Here is a 22,902-nt window from a genome sequence, read left to right as displayed (position 1 = left end):
GATATGATGACCGTTATAGTTGTTAGGGTGTCTCCAGATATAACCCTAAAACCTGCAAATAAATGAATGTATCGACACCGTAACACTCACTCTTCGTAGTTTCCATTCTTTCACCACAAATTAATGCATATATAATATATCATTCAAAGAAGTGTGATATTGGTGGTATGGTTATTGTTACCAAAAGCACAATAAGTTACATCAAAACCTTCCTAATTTCCATTTATAATCGTTCAAACACTTATAAAAATCATTTTTTGAAACATTAAAATCATAATAATAAAAAATATAAACAAGTCAATTCAAAAACACTATAATCTGACTAAGGCCTTAAGGTTAATTCAGATGAATAATTCGAGGAAGATGAATACAATGTCAATACGAAGCACAAAGATCAAAGTAACAATGGTGTAATATGGATACTAAGTTCTTTGATCCCAAAGAATTCAAGGACCTTCAAAAATAAAGTGATGACATTATCTCCATATTAATACCATCATGGCGCCACAGAAATATCATTTATACCAAGTACTCAATATATATTCACAAATTTCTCACTGTCATAAACAAATTACACCATTCTACAACAATTTAGCACAGTCCATCTTGATGATCGTAAAAGGCCGTAATAACAATTATGATATACATGTGAATGTATTTGATAAGCATCAAGATCAAGCATATATATACTATGTTACACTACCATCACAACTGCACTACCAAGAGCCTCAGAAGGAAGGTTGTGTCTTAGTACTAGGTTTATAGACTAAGAAATAACTGCTCAATCTAGTTTCATTGCCGATGTCCATCTGGAAGTGGAACAACTTTGTAGAAGTGTACGTTTCTTTGTGGTAAGGACCCATCTTCTTCGTCATCATCGAACTCGAGAAGGTAACTAGCAAAAACAAGAAATCAAACACCAGTCAACATCCTTGATCAATTTAGAAGTTATCAGAAGTCCTAAACCAATGCAGAGTTTAAAAGTTGCAAGTGGCCTTGATCAATTTAGAGCAACTATACTGTGTCATTTTTTAAAAGAGAGGGCTCCTGTGGCATATGTTGTGCTCTTAACAACTACTGCTGATCCACAAGATAGGAGGATGAGCGAATGCCAGATTGAACAACAAACAATATAATGAAAGATCCAACAGTAAGTAGAACGTAGACACTGGAACGTAATTGTTTGAAGTTGAACCACACTGTAAAAGATACAATGACAGGCACTTAGGGACGGGCCACATGGATTCTTTTCAGCCATTGGTTTCTGTTTAGGGTAAAATCACCAAATTCTTGTTAGACGTAAATAGAAAAAATAAAAAATGTGCAGCTGCAATTTGGCAATCATAACGGAGTAATTGGAAAGGTGATAACCACTTGAAATGTTATATTACTGTAAGTATCCGCATATTGGTAACTAAGTGATATTACTCACAAGATGCATGACCATGAGTTGATTTTTTGAATCTTATTTTTCCTGCCCAATGTTACATATGTTATATAAACTAGCAAATCACGCAGGTTAAAGCAAATAACAACTGCAGATATCTGTATGAGAAAGGGAATGACACTACAGGATAGCTGACTTACTCATCAGATTTTCTCTGGAAGTTCCAAGCCAGAAGGGAAACCATAATAGAAAAGATAAGTTATAGTCAGTATGTTGCAGCAAATATCATAAATTTTGGGAAATTTAGAGAATAATATCTTGCCCATAAACATCTTAAATTAAATATGAAATGAACAAGCGCTGAACATGTTATGGTGTTATACAACAGATGGAAATAACATCTAATAGCTAACTGAAGATTGAGCAAAAATTTCTGCTCATCTATCAGGAAATATGTATTGTTAATTTTCTGAGTATTTTCATTAGAAGACACTAGGAAGCATACTTTACTTATAACACACTTATAACATAGTAAAACTTGTTCCAATCCATGCCAAGAAACAAAGTGCTGTGTAAGAAAAATCATTGTTACCATAAAAGACATAATTTAGTTTGCCTTTAATCCCTGGAATTTATAACTGGATGTAAGTGCATCTTCTTTCTTCTTTCAGCCATAATACCAAATTATTAGGTCAGTAGTCTCCATATGTTGCACCATCCTTATTACTGAAAACTTACACCATTTAGTTTTGTTGAAGCATTTTTGTTTTATAAGAAATAAATATCTAATGGAAATGGATTATGAATTACTTGTTAGTGAGGATAAGACAGCAATAAAAAAAAGACTTATTTTCTCAATATGAGGATGAATATAGTTTCATGGGAAAATAAAATTGTATGTTTATATATATTAGGATCAGCAATCAAATGAACCCTCTCTGCTGCCTAATTGTTGTTCATGTTTTTACTGTTCATGTTGAAGGTGACAAATTTAGAAAGGAGTATATATATTCATACACACACACACACACTCCCCAACCATCTAACAGGCATATTTTATTTACGTATGCGGAACACCAGGTATGGCAAATGGTCCAGACAGATGCTAGTGAAATTTATGATGAAAATATCTGAAGAGGTAGCTCTCACTGTCAAATTAATGGACTTCTTTGATTAAATAACTATAAAATAGAGTGGTAATGGCAAAGATTGCTTTACTGCATGAAGGCATGCTGATACCTTTCTGACATGGTACAATCCGATACTGTGCCAGTCAGCATGCCTTTGTGCCAACCAGCATAGGCCATGAAAAAGGCCTACAAATACATTAGCACCTTTTGCATGGGTTAGTGTCATGCCAATTCTTTTCATTAGTTTCCAACCAAGCTGACACATGCCAATCAATATAACAGTCCTTGCTAACAGGGAAACTACTGGATTATTTACCTTGCGGTGAGAATTGACCACAGTTGCCTTGTACAAAGCTGTAGTTCCAGGATAGACCGCCAAGACATGTCTGCCTGGTGGGAAATCTGGTGCACTAGAAGGATCATTTTTCTTTGGAAAAGGAATAATGTGTGACATAGGCAGCTTGTACTTCCTGAAATGGAGTAAAGAAATACATCAGAAAGACATTGGTCAATCTTCATTAATCTATTATGTCAAGCAATCGTTCAAAATACCATAATCATATCTATTAGGTCTATCCTAACTGCTTGTTTTCAGTTAATTATTGCAGGCTTCCTCAATGCAATGATGAATTCAGTAACTACAAAAAACCATACAATGAGAGATTTTCATTACTCTTCCAGAGAGCTGAAAGAAAACAAAGCCAGATGGCTAACAGTTAAACACTACAAGTGCATCAATGACTCAAGAAAGTGTGGTTCTCCATACAACTTGTCACATAAAAGTTCAAATCTAAGAACTCTCACTATGCCTTTACAAGGGAAAAAGAAGAGTTTGTACATTTTCAGAAAGATAGATCTACAAGTTAAAATTATAATTTTATGAAAGAAGGCACACAATATCTGTAGAAGCAGGAGATGAGGACCAGATAATTCAATGAATGAAAAGGTTTTTCAAACACAAATGAACAGAGAAATTCATTGTTATAGCAGCCAATGTTCAGGATGGCCTATTGAAGGTACAACCGGAAAGTTAAAAACATAACAGTAGATATTGATTAGAGCAAAACAAAAACAAAAGAGTTGCTACCAAGCAAAAAGAATCATTTAATCATTGTTCAAGATTTAGTTTCAAAGAGTGAGAACAAATAATAAGTTTGAATTAGTATTATGAATTAAAGTGGATGGAAAAACAAACACATACTAATATTTTCAAGGCAAATAATGTAAATTTTAGGAGTAAAAAATCATCCTTCTATTAAATAGAAAAAAATGCAGAAAACAGAAAATATGCGGCTTATGCAAATTAGTGAGGCAATTGTTCCAATCTTTGATAAATTTGGAGCCTACAAGCTAGTTTTCACTTACTGGCCTTATAAAAACAACCTTACTCCAGGGTATTATGGTAATTCAGGACCTTGGACAATAGATTAAACCAGGTAAAATTGAGTTGAACATCTTTTTTTGATAAAAACCAACTCGAACAGGCGGTCCTTACAGTTCAACGGCCAGTGATTATTTCTTGCAGTGACATTGAGATTAGGGCATTTTTCACCAGTACACATGTTAATAATAGATTTCCTGTATTGTGGGTTGCAGATAGTATCAAGTATGCATGTTTTATTTTAAAATATTACAAGAATATAACATAACATTATATGGCACCAGTTTCATTTCTCGCTCTGAGTATCCCGAGATCATACTTAGGAAATAATAATAATAATATCAGGCTTCTTTTATAGTTCCGATTCTTTTAGTTGCCCTGTACATGGATGACTTATAATGACCAAACTCGACATGTGGAGTAAGAACTCATAATAAATACTGAATTGTACTGATCTTATAGTTAGTCACTTTCTTTTATCACTCTATCAGACTAACACATAACTATGTGCTTAATTAGTCACTGCACAGACTAGAGAGACAATATGGAAATTCAAATTTAAATATAAAATTGTATATGTTGTTTGGGCAAGAAATGCAGACATCTGTTGATGAGTGGTGTCTCAAACACTCTTCCCGCAATATCTAGCATAAACATGTGTATGCACATGAAAATAGAATCGTTTGTCATTTTCTTCCAAGAAAAAAACTTAGAAGTTCCAAATCACTCAAAGATTTCTCACGAAGTGGAGTATGATCTAGCATTCTGTAGTTATCTCAATTAATTTTCCATATTTAATAAAATCTGTGAAATAGAAGACACTACCTTTGTGCACTTTCTTCATCGTCACCAGGTTCCTCATCAAAAACTTCAAATCTGCATGTTTTATAAGACAAGAAATTAAGGATCAAAAATAATTTCCACATAAGTTGATATCCAGAGTTGGACTAAGATAAAGCTCTACCAATGACTATAATCTAAAACATATTAGCGGGTAATAGTGAATCTATCACCAAGGATGAACATCTGATATAAGCATCTAAAAGTATGCATATTGAAAAATAATCATAGGCATGAACACAATGTACATATAAGAACAATAAAAGGCATTCTAGAGGTGAAGCACAACAAATTGGAAAGAGAAAAGAGCTAAAAAGCTTCTTAGTAAAATTAACTAGAATAAATATCGCAATACCTTAAGGACATCTGGCAAACAAGAAATCAAAGTGATATCATTTTTTATGCATGGTGAGGTCTTCTGGCAAACAGCTTTTGTGTGACAACAGTTGTGGATACATGACAGTTTGTTAGGCTCAAGAAAGACAAATTTATACAACAAATTTTATGGGTCTGTACAGCAAGTTGAGGCTAATACTACAAATCAACATTAAGTAGAAACCATAATGGACTCTTAGATTTGTTTGCTTTAATCTATACCACTCTATCATTATGATGAAGATTGCTAAAGCTATTCGTGTTCGATGTGAGACGTCAAACGAGTAGTACATAAACATGACCATGGACTATCATTGCATGTCTAGGTATTGGAGGAACAAGGTCTCCTCTCAACTAAATGAAACAGATGCATTTGGACTACCAAATAAAGACATTTGTCTCAATCTTTTTGAAACATGACTGAAGAGCATTTTATTTGTTAAAATATGCATGAACCAAGGAGATTGTTCTAGAATATGAATGTTGACCATTTTGATTACGTGCATGAGAATTTGCTGAAACATTGAACAAGAAGCTTAAGAATAAGATGTTATTGCATTTCAAATGATGTTTGCTTATAATACCAAGGCCAATTTGTGTGCCAGCAATGCGCACAAGAGCGCTAAAGTTGAAAAACCCAGTTCTGGAAATCAATACTGTCAGCATGAAATGTTTCACCCAACACTTATTTTAAGTGCAATGCAGTGTGGCACTGACCAGCAAGCATGATAGGTGCAGTATTTAAACTATGTGGACTACCAACCAGCACAAACATGCTACATGAGAATTTAATGTTCTAATCCCAGACATTAGACTTCTTTGAATATGCTTATGAGTTAAGCTGAAGCTTAGTCAGAAGAAGTATCCACTTTTTGGCACAAAAAAGTCCACCAGTGTATTTTGTTTGCAGAAGACTTTATGAACAAATAACCAACCAATAAGGTCAATGATTTTTGGATAAAAAGAGAACCCAAACAAGACAGAGCATCAGAGCTTAACTTATTGCATATATTTGCTAAGTAACAAAATTTCATGGATACTCCCAATAGCATTTGAATTTCCATCCTTCAAGAAGAAATACATCAATATCTACCATATAAAAAGATAACCTCATTGCATACTCTTGCGACTGGTTCATAATTGACCATGTTCCATTTGTTATTTTATTTTAATTTTTAAAGCACAAAGCAAGGAAGTTAGCATTAGGCCTCTTCCTTCCCAGTCCAGTCTTCTTTATATAACTCATTAAAGCACATTACACTATGTAAAGAATATGGAATTCAGAATGTAACAAAAGTTCAATTAAATAATCTGGTTAACAATCAAGCTAATACAATGTAAGATGCAGAAGGCTTACTCCTTTGTATCCTTGTCAAAATTTATAACTTTCACAATAAACCACTCATCTTTTTCAGCATCATCAGATGAGACCCTAGCTGCCACCTGAAAAATAAAAAGTGCTTCCAGAGATACTAAAATTGAATAATGTTATTAAAATTCATAAAATAATTGAATGAAAGTTGATTAACCAGAAATATGTCTCTTTTGAGCACTTGTCCATAATAGAAATAATCATTGAAGAGGAGTGACTTAAGTCATAAAGCAGAGAAGCCTATGTGCATGACATAACAAAAAAGCATTAAAAGATTTCTCCAGTTCTTGCTAAAGAACATCTAATTCATTTCAAAAAAGTTTAATCTTATAAAACACTTTCTCACCTTCCTACAGGAAAAAAATTACCTTAGACCCTTCCAATATTTTCTTTGCACAAAATGTTATTAAGAACAAGCTAACTAAAAGATGCTACGTCAGTTTTACACTATTTTAGACAGGCATTTTAATGTCAGTTTGGCTTTTAGCTCTATCAGACAAGAACCCAGAATGTCAAACTTGCTCCAGCTGGTCAAAGACTGATCATCCTCCACCTTGCTGCTTGTTCTAACCCGGCTCTTTGTTATTTTTCATCTTGACTTGACAGCAAAATCTAGGAGCATATCTCCTCCATGAAAACCAAATTCCTTGCAGATTTTTTAACTGAAACTGTTAAAGTAAATTATTAGCTTTCTCTTATGACACTGGCCAATCAATGCTTTCAGAAAATGAAAAAGAGGATTAGTTATATGTGCTCATTGCATAAGGTACAAAACAGTCATGGTTAACATATTCCCAAGCAAGGTCTGTCATACCGAAGCATACCGCCCGTACCGGGTGGTACGTACCGGTCCGATAGGTTACCGGTACGCGGACCGCCCGATACCGCTACAGTGTTACAGTAGTATACTGTAGCACTGCTACAGTATGAAAAAAAATATAAAATTATTCGATACATCAGGGTGTACCGCTCGGTATGCCCTGATGTACCACTCGGTACACCGGTACCATACCATACCGAGCCCGGGTCGAAATACTGGTACGGTACGATACGGCGAATCTTGTTCCCAAGAACAAGAATCAAGTCTCTGGACCCGTATTACACTCACATTTACCATACTTATCATCTTTTGTCAATCATCTGTTATCAAAACAGATCTCTAGTGGCATTAGACAGGCAAGGTTTAACCATACATCGCATGTCAGCATGGTAAATAGCAGCCTCAACAGCCACATGCCAATATCTATGTTCCTATGCAATTCATTCTATGTACGAGTCATCACTCACTTTTCCCACTGGTTAAGTTCCTGGAAAGCCAAATTCTTGCATCAAATATCTTTAATCACATATATTTGCATCTTATGGATTTTGCTGTTCTGTGCTTATACAGAACACAATTTGATCTTCTCTGGTCAACTGCTATAACTTAAACTGCTACTAAGAAAAATTCAAGAACAAAACACAGTTGCATCTTGCCTAAGAATTCCACAAGGAACAAGCTAGCCCTCCTGAAACTTCTCGAGAAAATTTCATTCATGCACATGATTTCAGATCATAAATGTCATTCTTTACCAGGCTCTAGCAAGATCATTTACATGATCAAGCACAAATTTGTCATGTCTGAAACTAACTAGATATTCAGCATCAGCAGCACTTATACTATTCAAACTTGGACAACAGTATTCAGGAAAAACAGGATTAAATTTAGTTTAAATACATATCCACTTCTTTTATCTGTTTGGTCCATATCAGTATACAGAACTTGAACACTTGAGAAATACTCGGCAACAGGTAAAGTTTTTCCTGAGTCCAGACCAGAATTTTACTAAAGAATATGCATATATTTAAAAACCTGCATCGTATCTTGATTTCCTTCCAAAATATACACGTTAAACACCACTTCCATACTCAAGGGGTTGCTAGATTTGAGCTTTTACTTGTAAGTGGCAAGCCATACTCAATTAAGCATATATGAGTTCACTGTTGGTACTCATGTTTAACCAAGTCTTGACAATTTCACTACATCACTGAGTAAGCATCAGTTTATCAATTAATATTTTTCTTGGAGTGAACCTAAATTTATTCACCATACTGCAGCCCATAATTTGGCCTTTACACAGAGATTTCAGTGTCTTTTAGTTGGTGCAAACAACCATATGTTCTTCCATGACTAACCACCTAGAATTTCTCAAGTGACCACAAGAACTCTGAAACATAAGAGATGAGCTAAATCAAAGAACTTATGTGAAGCAGATTATTCCCAGAAAGAGGTCAGCAATGATATAGACCATCTTATATACAGTACCAATAGAGGTCTAGCATGTGTACCTGTTCACCCTTCAGGTTAGCAGCATGCTCAAGTTGGCTTCTCATAGATGCAGTAGGAGGAAATCTTGCAATATCTGAATCGGACTTCATCCGCTTCTTTTTCTGCTCACTTACTTCTGCAGTGAATCATCATCAACTTGACTAATAAAAATAAACAGAAACAAAATGCTTATGTAGTAAGATTTGAGCATGAAATTATAGTGTTAGTAATAGTAATCTTTTGAGTTTCAATGATAATTTTGTCAATGATATTCTCAGAATAAAAGTTTCCTATCCAACCATCAAACATATTCAAAATAAGAATCAATAAACCGAAAGATTTGTCAACCACACATGGGTTCACAATCCAAGGATTATGTCACTCTTCGTATGTAATGAAATACAACAGAAAAAGTTCTTACTGTCCAAAAAATCATGGAACAAGACTAAATGATCACATATGTAATCTTATGTTTTTCTGGAGCAGTATACACAAGAAAAAGGAAGCACAGGTAATAAGCCAACAGGAGACAGCAGCAATTTACTGTCAAACAAAGTCATTTTGGTTGGCCATTTCAAAGACATCATATATATGTAATGGACAATTTCTCTATAACCAAGAACAAACTAAAGTAGCAAAAATATTAACTTGACATTTAAAGATACTAGAAGAGATGTTTAGTTATCTGACAGTAAAAATATCACCATAGCCTTAAACTCAAACTACTAAAACAAAACAAAAAATGAATCAAACTTGGACAAAGCTGCAATTATCGTAAGGAACCAACAATCTGCAAATTATATTTACAGGTCATTTTGTGAAGCTGCATTAGATGGCAAGATAACATCCTGCCTAGACCCTCAAAATTTAAAGTGGAACTTTCGATAAGCTTAACCGATACCAAGAAAAAAGTGAAACACAATAAACTAACTAAAACAGGAAAACCTGAAATATGTTGTCCTTACCGATTTTTTTCCTTTGCGCAGCTGAAAGTCCAGATTGTAGTAAAGCATCAAGCTGACTCATCAATGCATTTGAAGCACTAAAGCATGAAATTATATAAAAATGTCAGATCAAAGAAATATTGAGAATATTACAACCAACCACCACAATTTTAAAAATAATGCAACGTACTACATAGATAATCTTGTTGTCCTGACATAATAGAATGTGCATATACCCTTAAACGAACTATAAGGGTGGCAGCTTCTGAAAAAAAGCCCCCTTAAGAGTCCCCTTATATTCACATGATATTATAGCAGCTGACCTTCCAATAGTATTTATTTGTTTATATTGATGATTCCACTCTTTTCAGTTGATGATGTAGGACCAACCAATAATGCCTACATGTTCCATGGGGCCTATTCGCAGATGACAAAAATTCCGATTGCAATAGAAAACAGCCAAGAACTTTAAGGAAACATGTTTTATGAGACATGTTTCATAAGAAGAATAAAGAAAGAAAATAAAAGTAATAGCATAGAAAGTTGCCTTATGACAGAAAGTTCTTTGAGCAACGACAAATGTACCTTCTCTTTAGTTACCAGTCATAAAATTACACCTTTCATAGAAAAATATCTCCCCTTTACATAACTAGAATCAAGCACGTCAAATTTTTAAATTTCAAACTAATGTAAACTCCTGAGAAGTGAAGGAAAAAGGTTTGCCTATCCTAAACCTGACCTTTCAACAATAGCCCAAATATATGCACTACGAACAAAGACATAATCATATAACAAATAAATCCAAATTATTTTATTGGCAGCAGTTTGCATCTGCCAAACAGAAGCTCAATCTTGAAATTTTTTAAACACCATCAAACACTCAGCAACTGCTCTTATGAAATATGATTATATGAAGTAGCACATAAGCATATATTATGGTTTGTCCTTGTGATGATTCTGTGGTTGAATTGTTCTGATTCAGTATGCTTGGTATTTACATATGTATTTTTAGGCAATACCAGAAGGCAGGTGTTTAAAATGAGAATGTCAATCGTCCTCTATTTTAAGTGTATGCTCAAGATACTCATTAGGTGTGATTTGAGAATACAAAATTGAACAAAAAAATGATAAAATTGTAGTGATTTGTTTGAAGTGTTTAATGGAAAAATCCCCCCAAAAAAGAAACATACATGCACAAAATTCTCACCATTTTGCACTAATTAGCACATTTAACGACTAGGGCTTGAATGAAAGTCTTCAAATTAATCTTTATAAACAAAAAACAATAGGAAGAGAATGAATCAATTAAAATTTTCAATTCCATCATATGTTCTTCTATGTAACGCAGCTGAAGGCTCATTTGTACAATGCGACAAATAGATAAAGAAAAGGGTTCATCTACATCCAGAAACAACAGAAGTCATGTTCAGAATCATTTTCTTCAACAACGAAACCACATCAATCAACAAGCACAAGCAGTAAAATGCATGCGTAAGGCATTCTCATAAAAATGCTAAATATTAGCAGATGTTTCCATGATTAAAAGAACTTTGTCATTAATTAAACTTCGAAAAACCAACGTGATGCTGAAAAAAATTATACTCAAAAGTTTTAGATGAACTATCCATTTACATGCACAACAGTACAACCTTTTGGTAAATAAAAATTGATATGGAATTTGAAAGTTTCGTTCTTGGTGTATACCTGACTTCATTTTCAGACAACTCTTTGGCCTGACAATACAGTTGTCTGAGCTTGATTAATATGGCATCCGATGCCTCCAGAGCTAGATACATCACAGATAGAAACATCAAAACATCTAGGAACAGAGAAGATATGTACCACACCAACAACTATATAACCACATCGAAACAATGATAGTGACAGCAAGTTAACAGGACAAATCTAATAACTAATACGAAAAGTGGACTAAAGTGCACAAATTCAGTGTTCGCGAGGCATTATTTTAACAACTTATAGATGTTTGCGGACCGTGTAGATCATGCCAAAAATGCAATACTCGGAACTCCTATCAGCAAATTTGTTAATTTATAGGCAATACCTGCTTCAGATCATGCTTCAGTAAACAATTTGTACTCTTTCCAGTAAAAACAAAAAAGAAACGAGAGGAATTGACATTTGCCATATGCGCTCTAGCGAGACCGAAGGCTTTCATCCCCCAGATGTTGCAGTGTGCAAAACACGACAGGCAAACCTCAACACAACGCCTTGTGGAAGAGAAGCAAGACAAGAATCAAGGCAGAAAGCAACAGAAATCAACAATGGCTCGAAAGGAGACGCAGCACTAACAACTCAAGAAGCAAAATGCTGTTTTTGTTGTTGCTATTGTGAAAGGGGGCGAAGAGAAGGATAGGGGGTGAAGTACTGGATTGTAGCTTCTTGTGGATCTTGTTGATCTCCTGGTGGACCTCCTCCTGTTCCTTGCGGAGCTGGTCCAGCTCCTTGGACTTGTCCAGCAGCACGCTGATCTCGATTCCCGACATCCCTCCCGCCCTCCGCTTGTGCTGCCCGGCCCGATCGATGCCGAAACGAGGGTTTGGTGAGCCAGAACCCCACGCTCGATGCGCACGCGACGCGATCCCAAAAGCAGCTGCGGGTTTATTTTGGGCGTCCGCGCGGTGTCAACGACTGCTCGCCGGCACGATGCGATGCGATGCGACGCGAAGGCCGAGATGGGCTTCCGAAAGGTCGCGGTGCTCCACAACCCCTCGGCTGTCCCTCTCACAACGCAATTCAGGGAAATCTTCCGACAGTGGACCGTAAAAGTAGTGGGGCCCATGGTGACGTGGGTAAAATTCATCACATCAGTGGACATCAAACCTGTAGCCTGCCTCGGCTGGCACAGCGGAGCAACCCCTAGCAGCTTGTTCGTTTCGGCTGGGTCGAGAGTGGAAGAAAGCCCAAATTCATGTCGTCGTCAGCCAATTTGTGAACGATTCGATCATCACATCGTGAATATATATATGTATATGTATATATGTATATGTATATGTATATGTATATGTATATGTATATGTATATATATATATATGTATGTATATATATGTGTATATATGTATATATGCATATGTATATATGTATACATATATATGTATACGTGTATATGTATACATATACACATATACATATATATATATACATATATATATATACATATATATACATATATATATATATATATATATACATATAATGGATACTATATTGGAAAACGATTCAAGCTGCAAAATTCATGAAATGTTTTTTTACTATATTGTAACATTTTTTTGAGTTTAAAATATCTTACAATTACATTGAAGGATTTAGAGGAAGTCAAAATTTTGGTGGTGGAGAATGACCTACCATTTATACTCTATTTTGTGCTCTAAAGGGTAAGGGTTTTATTGCACTAGAATTGTGAAGTAATTTAAATAGTTTCTACATTTGGAAAAAAAATATTAATATCATGCACAATGAATGTTAATAAAGGATTGGAGTATATTTTGTTGTTAGGATCAAAATTACATTCCACACTCAATTTTGTCTCATGTTTTATTTATGATTAGATTGCTCTATCATCATTACTTTGAGCATATATATATATATATATATTAGCTCACATGATTTGGGTCAACAAGTAGGTTCATGACATTGTGTAATAGATGAGAGAAAATATTCTAAAAATTGGCTTACAGATTCATGATCTATAATTTATTTAAGAATAATTTTGGCCGAAATGGATTGATTATTTATTCATTTGAACATTGATCACATTTTTTTATGCATAGAAGTAGACTAAATAACTGATAAAAATACAAATAAAAATAAGAAATATTAAGACATATGCAAATAAATATCAAAATTTGTTATTATATTAAATGGCATGATCATTTTTCATTATTTTACTTTTATTGTATTTTTTAGACATATTTTAAATATACAATATGATTTTAAAGTGCATGAATTTTATGTTAATTTTTTTACCACCCATAATTTAAAAACGAATATATTATATTAAATCTTATATATTATATATAGTTTTATATTAATATTATTTTAAAAAATAAATATAATTTCGTAATTTAACAACATTGTAACGATATAATTATAACTTAAAACAAAATGAATTTGACTCACATGAGATTAGTTGTAATTGCTGATTTTAGGGACATTTGTAGTTCAATTTTGATGTACTTTGATTTTGATTCTCCAATCAACTATAACACAATCACCTTATTATTATTATTATTATTATTTGATTTAAAATTTCTACGATCGAGAAAAAAAAATGAAATAAATAAATACTATATTATTATTATTATTATTATTATTGTTATTATTATTATTATTATTATTTTAAAGTCTAATTTATGAACTCCTTTTTTATATTCTTTTTTGCCGTCTCTTTCTTCCCGGTTCTCTGGAGTCGCAGTGGGAAGGGACGCGATTAGGGCTCTGGTCGACACCTACACCGGGCCTCCGTCGCAGCTCCACCGTTCCACCGCCGTCGCTCCGTCGTCAATCCACAGCATAATCAGCGCGCTCCGACGTAAGGCTCTCTCTCTCTTTTCCACCCTGGGCGTCCTCGCTCGCACTTATGGTTAGGGTTTTGTTGGGAGCAATTGCTGACTTTGTGTTGGTACATGATTAGTCCACAACTAAATTCAGAAGCTCTTTAGTTTTTCTTTCTTTTAGCCTATTGCCCGAGAAATGCAAATTGTATTTATATTTATGGTTAAAAGATACGATTTTTATTTCTTAACAAATATGTTAATAGAAGAGAAGATAAGAAAACACAGAAATCAATCTTTTATTTTGTAGAATAAACAGTTGTTTTTTTATCATTTGCTTAACTTTGCTGCTCGCCCCAACTTCTTGGAAGAGGAATAAGATCTTTGGAACTTGATGGATCTCTTCGTAAATCACAAAGACGAGGGTCATAATTCACGCTAGTTCGAGTGGAACCAACCAGAGTCACATTCCTTCGTTCGTCTCTTTGAAAAGGGTTTTTTGCAAGACAGAAAGATATGCTAGAGCCTTCTTCGACAATCCTCTGCCGGCACTCAAGTCAGTAGGGAGTTCCCAAGGGCTAGGGATTCATGGAACCCCGAGTCCAAGTGAAAGTAATTGTAGGAAAGTTAAAATTAGGATTGAAGTGAGTGAATGTGTCCTATTATTACCATACGGGATTGGTTACATAATGTACAATTAGGGAGGAACTTTTTGTACTTTTCATGGTGATAGGGGACATCCTCTATGTCTGTGATACACGGGATGACTCCTGACCGGTAATGATGCTAACCAGGGGAGTGGTGACTGCCATGGAAAATTATGTTTGGTGCTTGGCAGGAGGCATCTGAAACTTGACAGGGGAAGTGGTCTCTGGTGCAAAGGGCAGTTTTTGGTCGGATCAATGGGAATTGTGATTGGCGTAGGAACAATGCCCAGTCAAAAAGTGATGCCTGATGCAAGGCCTTTTGGCTTGCTGTCTTTTTCGTACTAGGGGCCAAACCGTATGATGTAGACATGTTGGGTCGCACTGGGTCGTCCTTCCTCCCTAATTCAGGTGGGGAATGTTGACTTGGAGGGTGTTGATGTAGACGTGTTGTAGCAGGATTGGTGTCGGTATATTGTTCCTCGTTAGAACCAGTGATGGTGGTGGAAGGTGCTAGGATGTTCTACTCATCTTAACTTTGTTAACTAGCACCAACAATATAGTAGTAATGTTCTTGTGATGTAGATAAATACGCATGATCTAGGGATTGCAGCAGTGCAGGCTACAGTTGAATAAATTAAAAGAACTTAACAATTTTGTTTTTGTGGTTTTGATGGCTTTGGTTTCATTCTTTAGACCATTTTGAGGGCTAGATGGTACACACAACAAAAGATTTTTGGGGAAGCTTGTAGACCCTTCATCTTATTTTTCATCTTGACCTATGTAAATTATACCAAAGCTGCTAGTAGATATATAAGATAAAGTGATTCTGGGAATGACTACTAACGTTGTCTTATGATAATTAAAGGTGAAGTCTGCTGGATCTTTACAAAGACATGAAAGCTTATGCATTCTGTATATAGTGGTGTGGGTACCAATTATCGGAGACACATTCTTCAAACAATATATTTTTTGACGAATAATCACACAAACTATTTTGTCATGGACAACAGAATGCCATGGATTTTATTCCTTATAATCTGGATCTCTGGACATGTGAATTTGTCGTGTTCTCTTTTAATTCTTCTCTTACCGAAAGTTTCTTTTCAACATTTATACTAACAACATGTTAAATATTTAATTCAATACATTTAGATCCTATACAAGTGAATTTGGAAGCATGGATGCCCATGGACGTATGCCATCATCTTATGGGCGACGGCCTATCCAAGCTCCTGGAATGATGCGCCATGGACCACTTCCCGGGCCAGGTCCTGCTGATCATCACCCCAGAGAAGCCCTTCTTCCACCTGAGCACCTCGAAAAAAAGGTTGCAATTCAAGAAGCTGAGATGGAAAGGATTGCAAGAGAAAACCAGAGATTCGCGGAGAGTAATGTGGCCATGAGACAGGAGCTCGTTGCTACTCAGAAAGAAATGCAGAGAGTGCAGGCTTATCTTGGAAGTATCCATACTGAAAGTGATATCCAAATTAGGGGATTACTGGAGAAGATTGGGAAACTGGAAGATGATATCCATTCTGGTGATGTGGTGAAGAAGGAACTCCAACAAGCACATTTGGAGGCACAGAACCTGATAACTGTGAGACAGGAACTCTCTGCTGAGATACAGGTCGTGACAGAAGAACTACAAAAATCAACGGCAGGCTTCAAAAAGTTGCCTGAGATGCATTCTGAGTTAGATGGCTTGAGACAGGAGCACCAGACATTACGGTGTGTTGTGTGGTTCTTATATCCTTTGGAATTTTTCTTCATTAATTTTTTTCTTTTTTTTGTTTCTGAGATAATAACTAAATTGCAATTTTTTTTCTTTTTGGAAAAGTGCTACTTTTGAATATGAGAAGGGTTTGAATATCGAGCAAGTGGAGCGGATGCGTGCCATGGAGAAAAACCTGATGTCTATGGCCAAAGAAGTCGAGAGGCTGAGAGCTGAAGTGACAGGTACTGAACAGATAATAAATGGTATTTATTTTTCTGATCTTGTCTTTGTGTATATTTTGATTGTTCTATCTAGTCACATTTTTCTTGAAATTCCTCTGTGAAACAGCACCCAACCAATATGGAGGTATGCATCAGACAGCAGGACAAGGCACTGGTTATCCAAATCACAGCTTTAGCATGGGAGGTGGTGGCTACATGGCTGGTAGCCATGTTCCCATTGTAAACTATGCAGATGCAGGTTTTGGCTATGCTAATCCTGCCCACTATACTGAAGCACATGGAAGGCCTCAAGCTCACATGACCAGTGGGGCATCGGCCGAGGGAATTGATTCTTATGGTGGCATGAGTACTGCAAGCGGTACGAACATTTATGGAGGGTCTCAAGCTCGCTGACCAGAGCACACCAACCGGAGAGAAACCACTAATCTTTGGTGTCGCGACCGGAATTGTTTCATACAATTTGACAAGAGGAGATTTATGACCTACTGGAAAGTCGAATTTGATGGTCCATCATCCAAGCATTAGTCTTTTATCTATCATACCTAATTGACTGGTCACATAGTTTGCTGATGTTGTTGGGCACTTTCCGGTTGGATTGCTGTGATGCATGTTGAAGGACAATCATAAACGGAATGACCAAAGCAATATGGGACACTGTACACTGTAATGTTTCTCATCTTAATGTATTTCCATTTAGTTGTCATCGTTTAGCGATTTGTTTAGATCTTTTGCGTGAATTACTTTAATTCTGGATACCAAGTCTGAACCAGAAAACCTAACAAGCATAGTTGCTGAGGATGCGTTTATGTATATAGAGTTACAATGTTACAATTGCCCCCAATATATAGGTCTTTGGTCTCCATTTGCTTCACACATCTGAGGTTGTCGTATCAATGTCATGCATAGGGAGCTTACGTGTATTCATGTGTTTGTGTCCAACATACATATAAATGCACGTAGAAATGAACATATGTTTGTGTACAATTTAGATTAATTGGAGATTATATTCAACATGGCAAGCTTTCAAAAGGCATGCTTAGCTTGCTTGCACTTATCATATATATATGGCTGTGGAGAATTTTCTGCAGTTGATATATTACTTCACTGAGTGGCTACAGGAAATCCGAAATTGTCATGCATTTGGGTGGTTGTATTATTTAACCAGTACATGGAGGCCTCGATCTAATTTTGGGTATTGGACTTGTGCCAAGTCGGAATGATTTGAGACTATAACAAGCTTATGGATCAACACACCAAAGGCACCCGAAGAAAAGAAGAGGAAAGAGAAAGAAAAAATATATATGGTGAGATGGAGACGATGATGGAAGGCGAGTGACGAAATGCGCCACATAGAAACTTCGCAATGTCGCAACCATAGTCATATCGTCAAACGGTGAAGGTGATCGATCATACATCGACAACGACCCTAATTCATGGTATATAGACTCATATATTTTGAAATCCTTGCATTAAATAGTTGTTATTATAAAAAAGGTTGTAATCTATTGCTATGATTAACTCATATAATGAGATATAGACAGAGAAAAACTAAGAAACCCAACTTTGCATCAATCGAAAGACCTAAGTATTCAAAGTTCAGCAACCATAGTCGTGCAGAGAAGAAGATGCTCGTGTAGCTACAACAACCCTCGTTCATGTTATGTTATATAGATGGTAAGAGTCCCCTTCATCAATTAATTATTATCATAAAAAAGGGCTATTCTTTTACAATGATTAATTTATGTCATCACCAATTCAGAATAAGGAGTACAACTCAAGTGGTGGCGGCGAGGTCAACTAAAGCAGCCCAACTCTCCTCAACTATGTGGTAGAGCTATACATTGATTGTGGTCGGCTCCAACCCCGCCCGCAACCTCATCTTCGCTTTTAAACCATCGCCACCATGGTCGATGAGTCCGCCTTTCCTCTCCCTTCCTCCATCTTCGGATTGAGCGGTTCGGTGTTTGAAGAGGTAGTGTCTGAAACAATGACTAAACGAGAAAGGATCTCTGAGTGCCAACTCATGAATCTGATTCTAGTGTTCTTTTGTAACTGTTTTCAGAGGAAAACTTTTTATATTTTTAGTAATATTAAAGTGAGGCATTTTCTACACTAGAAAATGGATCTTTTGAGTTGAGCACATATATGATTATAATGGAACTTTTACCTTAAAACATCTAAGGACTTGTCTTGACTAGGATCTGCTGCTGCTGCTGCTGCTGTTCATGACACATCCATGGGCTACTGCAACTTTGCTTCAACATCTGAATCAATCCAACTATAGATTAGTCACAACTTCTCTTTCAAGTAGTCTGGAAATGAATAACTTGAAATGTAAAGGGAGGGGGGGTTCAGCTTGATTGATTCTTCCCCAACCATACATACAAAAACAACTTTCATCCTCCTTCTCAATGCTTATCAACTATTGTTACTACAAATAAACAAAGCATTTCTCAGTGAAATTACCCGATATCGTGTCAATTAGTTGTCATAGAATGCCACTCCATCCCGGTGTTTTGTCCAATCTACTGCTCTGCATCGCCCTCCTCACCATAAAGACATCAGACCATCGACCTGCATCTGCATAGATGTTAGACAGAAGAATTCTTGCAGCCCCATGACTGGGTTCCAACCTAGCCAAGCTATCTGCAGCCCTCTCCCCTATCTCAACCTTCCCATGGGTCCTCGCAGAAGCCAGCATACTTCCCCATATCATCACATCTGCCTCCATCGGCATCCACTCGATCACCCGCTCTGCCTCTTCCAAGCAACCAGCTCGTGCTAGCAGATCAACCAAGCAACCATAGTGCTTGATGGTAGGCTCGATGTTGTACTCTCTTCTCATGCTCTCAAAATATCGTCTTCCTGTGTCTAGCAAGCCATTGTGGCAGCACGCACTCAGCACCCCAATGAATGTGATGGAGTTTGGTGTGATGCTCCTACTTTGCATATCCATGAACACTTCGAGGGACATATCTGCATGCCCGTGCATGGCCAGGCCACATATTATAGCGTTCCAAGGTGACACTGATGCTGAGTCCTTCACAATGTCAAACACGTTGAGCGCGTTTCCTATGCTGCCACGCTTTGCGTACATGTCGATGAGCCCCGCGCTCAAGTTATCGGTGAGAGGAATCCTTCTGATGGTTATGAGATCGTGGATCCACTTCCCGTAATCCAAAGTGCCCGAATCGGCAACGGCAGACAGAACACTCACCAATGTGATGTCGTTCGCTTCGTAGCCCTTGTGCTGCATTTCTTGGAAGAGCTGTAGAGCCAAGTGGGAGGAACCATTGTGGACGTAACCAGCAATCATCGTACTCCAAGAGACAACGTCTCTTTCAGGCATATTATCAAACAATTCTGCTGCTGCTTCGACCAAGTTGTTCCGCAAGAGTCCAGCCAACAAGGCATTCCAGGAAGCAACATGCGACTGGCGACAAGCTTGGAACTGAAGGCAAGCAAGATCGACCAGACCGCATGCGCCGTAGAAATGGATCAACGTTGACTGCACAAAGGTGTGGCGGTCGAGTCCCATCTTGGTAATCGCGGCATGAAACTGCTGACCTTCTTGGACCGCAGAACAGCGCCCACAAGCCGACACCAAATCAACCATCAGCACTTCATTCGGCCTCTCACCCAAATCCTGCAGCATCCCACGGTATATTCTGAGAGCTTCCTGCAATCTTTGAACCCGTAAGAACGCGTCAATCAATGTGCTCCATGAAACCAAGTCCTTGGCCGGAATTCTCTCGAACAAATCCTTGGCGTGACCGACTTGTCCGGCCTTGGCGTAGCCATTGAGCATCACGTTCCAGGTGACAGTATTCTTCTCCGGCAACGCATCGAAGGCAGATCGGGAGTCATCTATCCGGGAACAGGAAGCATAGACGTGCACCAAATTGGTCCCAACCAGGACGAAATCAACAAGCCCATGCTTCACGGCGGCGGCGTGGATCATGCTCCCACCTCGAGGTGCGCGTAGGTGAGAGCAAGCGGAGAGGACGGTGGCCAGGGTGACCTCGTTCGGCCGGACGCCGCTGGCGACCATGTCCCGGAAGGTGGCGACGGCCTCGTCCGGGCGGCCGTTCCGGGCGAGGCCCATGATCATGGTGGTGAAGGAGACGGCGTCCCGGTGAGGCATTTCGTCGAATATCCTGCGGGCACCGGGGAGGCGGTCGGACCTGACATAGGAGGCCAGGACAATGTTCCAAGATGCGGAGTCTCGCTCGGTGTTGGGGGAGGAGAAGATGCGGAGGACGGAGTCGAGGCGGCTGCATTTGGCGTAGACGTTGAGGAGGGCGTTGCGGACGAAGAGGTTGGAGCGGTCAAGGCCGGACTTCAGGGCGAGGCCGTGGAGCTGCTGGCCAACGGAGAGGTTGAGGGACTCGGCGCAGGATTTGAGGGCGGCGACCAGGGAGAGCGAGTCCGGGAAGCCTTCTTCTTGTTGGCTGGAGGAGAAGGAGAAGACCCGCCGGTTTACTGCGTCGGTGGAAGAAAGGATCGAAGAGAGAGAGCGAGAGGGAATTGAGGAGATGGCTCTCGTAGCACTACCACGAGTCGTGATCATCAGGCACGAACTCCATCGCATGATAGACCGATGAACAATTCATGCGTTACTGATGCAACTCTTTAAGTCTCAATCAAACCTCTGCACGAATCTTACATTGACAAGTATCACGTGATAAAGAAATGATCAAAGGCACGAGGTTACTATATATAATTATTTGGGATTGAATACGTGAATATTTTATCAATATTAAGAAATATAAAAATATTTAATAAAATTAAAAAATATTTAAAATTTTATTATATTATTTTTTGGGTTTTTTTTTATCTTATACTATTGAAAAGTGGAGATTCACTTAAAAGTATTGATCTAAGAGGATTATGAGATATGATTTAATTTTATACGGGTGACATAATGATCATCTAATTATAAAAGAATTATAAAGGATTAATCTTATTCTTCCCTATTTATTTAAACTTAGTAAATGACAGAAACCTTTAGATAGCTTCACACAAAAGTAATTGCAATAATAAACATTGAAAGCTTTCGAATTTCAAGACAATAAATTATAAATTTAATCTTATCAAATTTTAATGAAATGATTCATATCTTTAGATAATTATAAAAATTTGGAATAATCAAAATATAATATATTATAAATTTAATATATATTATAATTTGTATTTGACCTTTAGTAAATTATGACTCGTTAACTAGATGGTTGAGAGATTCAACGTAAAAGGGATCTATAAAAAAAAAAAAGAAGGAAAGAAGATTAATAGGATATTTTTATTTTTAAAACCTTATTAAACTTTTATATTTTGAGCTACTAGCTTGTAGGTATATTTTTAAAGAGATAATTCTCTTTGAAAAAAATGATATTTTTCTTTTGTTCTCTTGTATCTCAATTCTTTTTCTTATCCTCTTCTTCTCTCTTCATCTTGTTTTACATCATTTGGTATCGGAGTCTTGTTATGCTATTCGAGTACTTTCTTCTTACAATAATTACAAGGGGTAGAGGGTGACGTAACGAAAGAATGATGCAACCATATATAGATGAAATGGTTGTAGAAATTGAAGTACTAAGGAGACATGTTGAAAAGTTTACTATGTGCCTTAAACATCAAGAAACCCATGGCTTTAGAGGCTTAAGTTACATTTATGCGAGTGATGTATTCGAAGATATGATCGATTCTCTTTGCATCCAAAGAAGTTGTCACAGACTCATCTATGGAGAGATATTTTCATGCAAATGATAATATCAAGATTGACTTACCAAAGTTCCATGATCAATTTCAGCCTAAAGAGTTTTTTGATTGGCTTAGTACCGTTGAGAAATTCTTTAAATACAAGGAAATATTCGAAGATTGAAAAGTAAAATTAATTACTATAAAGCTTCTCGATTATGCTTCAATATGGTAGGACAAGATGCAATAGCCATGCCTTCGGAAAGGAAAGATAAATATTTCAACTTGAGAGAAGATGAAATCTTGGTTCCATGAGAATTTTCTTCCATTTGATTATGTTCAAACTCTTTTTTT

The 22,902-nt window shown here is 37.0% G+C and overlaps 3 protein-coding genes across 4 annotated transcripts; 1 reads left to right on the top strand and 2 right to left on the bottom strand.

Moving 5' to 3' along the window:
* Positions 1-513: 513 nt before the first annotated feature.
* On the bottom strand, positions 514-12,456 carry LOC103989290 (SAGA-associated factor 29 homolog A). 2 transcript variants are annotated; one of them, XM_009408094.3, is made up of 9 exons: positions 12,124-12,456; positions 11,442-11,523; positions 9,759-9,835; positions 8,814-8,929; positions 6,471-6,556; positions 4,724-4,774; positions 2,834-2,987; positions 1,588-1,601; positions 514-895 (listed from the first exon to the last, which is right to left on the bottom strand). In XM_009408094.3, exons 1-9 carry the CDS (start codon positions 12,239-12,241, stop codon positions 793-795), a joined length of 801 nt encoding a protein of 266 aa, XP_009406369.1. In that variant the 5' UTR covers positions 12,242-12,456; the 3' UTR covers positions 514-792. The 2 variants fall into 2 exon arrangements, with proteins under 2 accessions (XP_009406369.1, XP_065009793.1); XM_065153721.1 differs by having other exon boundaries at positions 8,814-8,926; positions 12,124-12,256.
* Positions 12,457-14,122: 1,666 nt separating this feature from the next.
* Positions 14,123-17,561, top strand: LOC103989289 (protein FLX-like 4). Its single transcript, XM_009408093.3, has 4 exons — positions 14,123-14,286; positions 16,048-16,623; positions 16,733-16,851; positions 16,958-17,561. The coding sequence occupies exons 2-4, from the start codon at positions 16,073-16,075 to the stop codon at positions 17,242-17,244; spliced, it is 957 nt and encodes a 318-aa protein (XP_009406368.1). The 5' UTR covers positions 14,123-14,286; positions 16,048-16,072; the 3' UTR covers positions 17,245-17,561.
* Positions 17,562-18,705: 1,144 nt separating this feature from the next.
* On the bottom strand, positions 18,706-21,494 carry LOC135640569 (pentatricopeptide repeat-containing protein At5g19020, mitochondrial-like). The gene is made up of 3 exons (XM_065155138.1): positions 19,318-21,494; positions 19,019-19,115; positions 18,706-18,842 (listed from the first exon to the last, which is right to left on the bottom strand). The coding sequence occupies exon 1, from the start codon at positions 21,440-21,442 to the stop codon at positions 19,340-19,342; it is 2,103 nt and encodes a 700-aa protein (XP_065011210.1). The 5' UTR covers positions 21,443-21,494; the 3' UTR covers positions 18,706-18,842; positions 19,019-19,115; positions 19,318-19,339.
* Positions 21,495-22,902: the final 1,408 nt, after the last annotated feature.

This window comes from Musa acuminata, chromosome BXJ3-6 (genome assembly GCF_036884655.1).
Source record: "Musa acuminata AAA Group cultivar baxijiao chromosome BXJ3-6, Cavendish_Baxijiao_AAA, whole genome shotgun sequence".
NCBI classification, from domain to species: Eukaryota; Viridiplantae; Streptophyta; class Magnoliopsida; order Zingiberales; family Musaceae; genus Musa; species Musa acuminata.
Note: the sequence above shows the minus strand (reverse complement) of the source record. Positions and strands in the feature narration are given on the sequence as shown.

Coding starts and splice junctions, on each gene's coding strand:
- LOC103989290 (XM_009408094.3), bottom strand. CDS start 12,241: ATGTCGGGAATCGAGATCAGCGTGCTGCTGGACAAGTCCAAGGAGCTG. Junction 4,775..6,470: donor TTTGACAAGGATACAAAGGA/GTAAGCCTTCTG, acceptor TAAAACATGCAG/ATTTGAAGTTTTTGATGAGG. Junction 2,988..4,723: donor GATGAAGAAAGTGCACAAAG/GTAGTGTCTTCT, acceptor ACTCCATTTCAG/GAAGTACAAGCTGCCTATGT.
- LOC103989289 (XM_009408093.3), top strand. CDS start 16,073: ATGGATGCCCATGGACGTATGCCATCATCTTATGGGCGACGGCCTATC. Junction 16,624..16,732: donor CAGGAGCACCAGACATTACG/GTGTGTTGTGTG, acceptor TTTTTGGAAAAG/TGCTACTTTTGAATATGAGA. Junction 16,852..16,957: donor GCTGAGAGCTGAAGTGACAG/GTACTGAACAGA, acceptor TCTGTGAAACAG/CACCCAACCAATATGGAGGT.
- LOC135640569 (XM_065155138.1), bottom strand. CDS start 21,442: ATGCGATGGAGTTCGTGCCTGATGATCACGACTCGTGGTAGTGCTACG.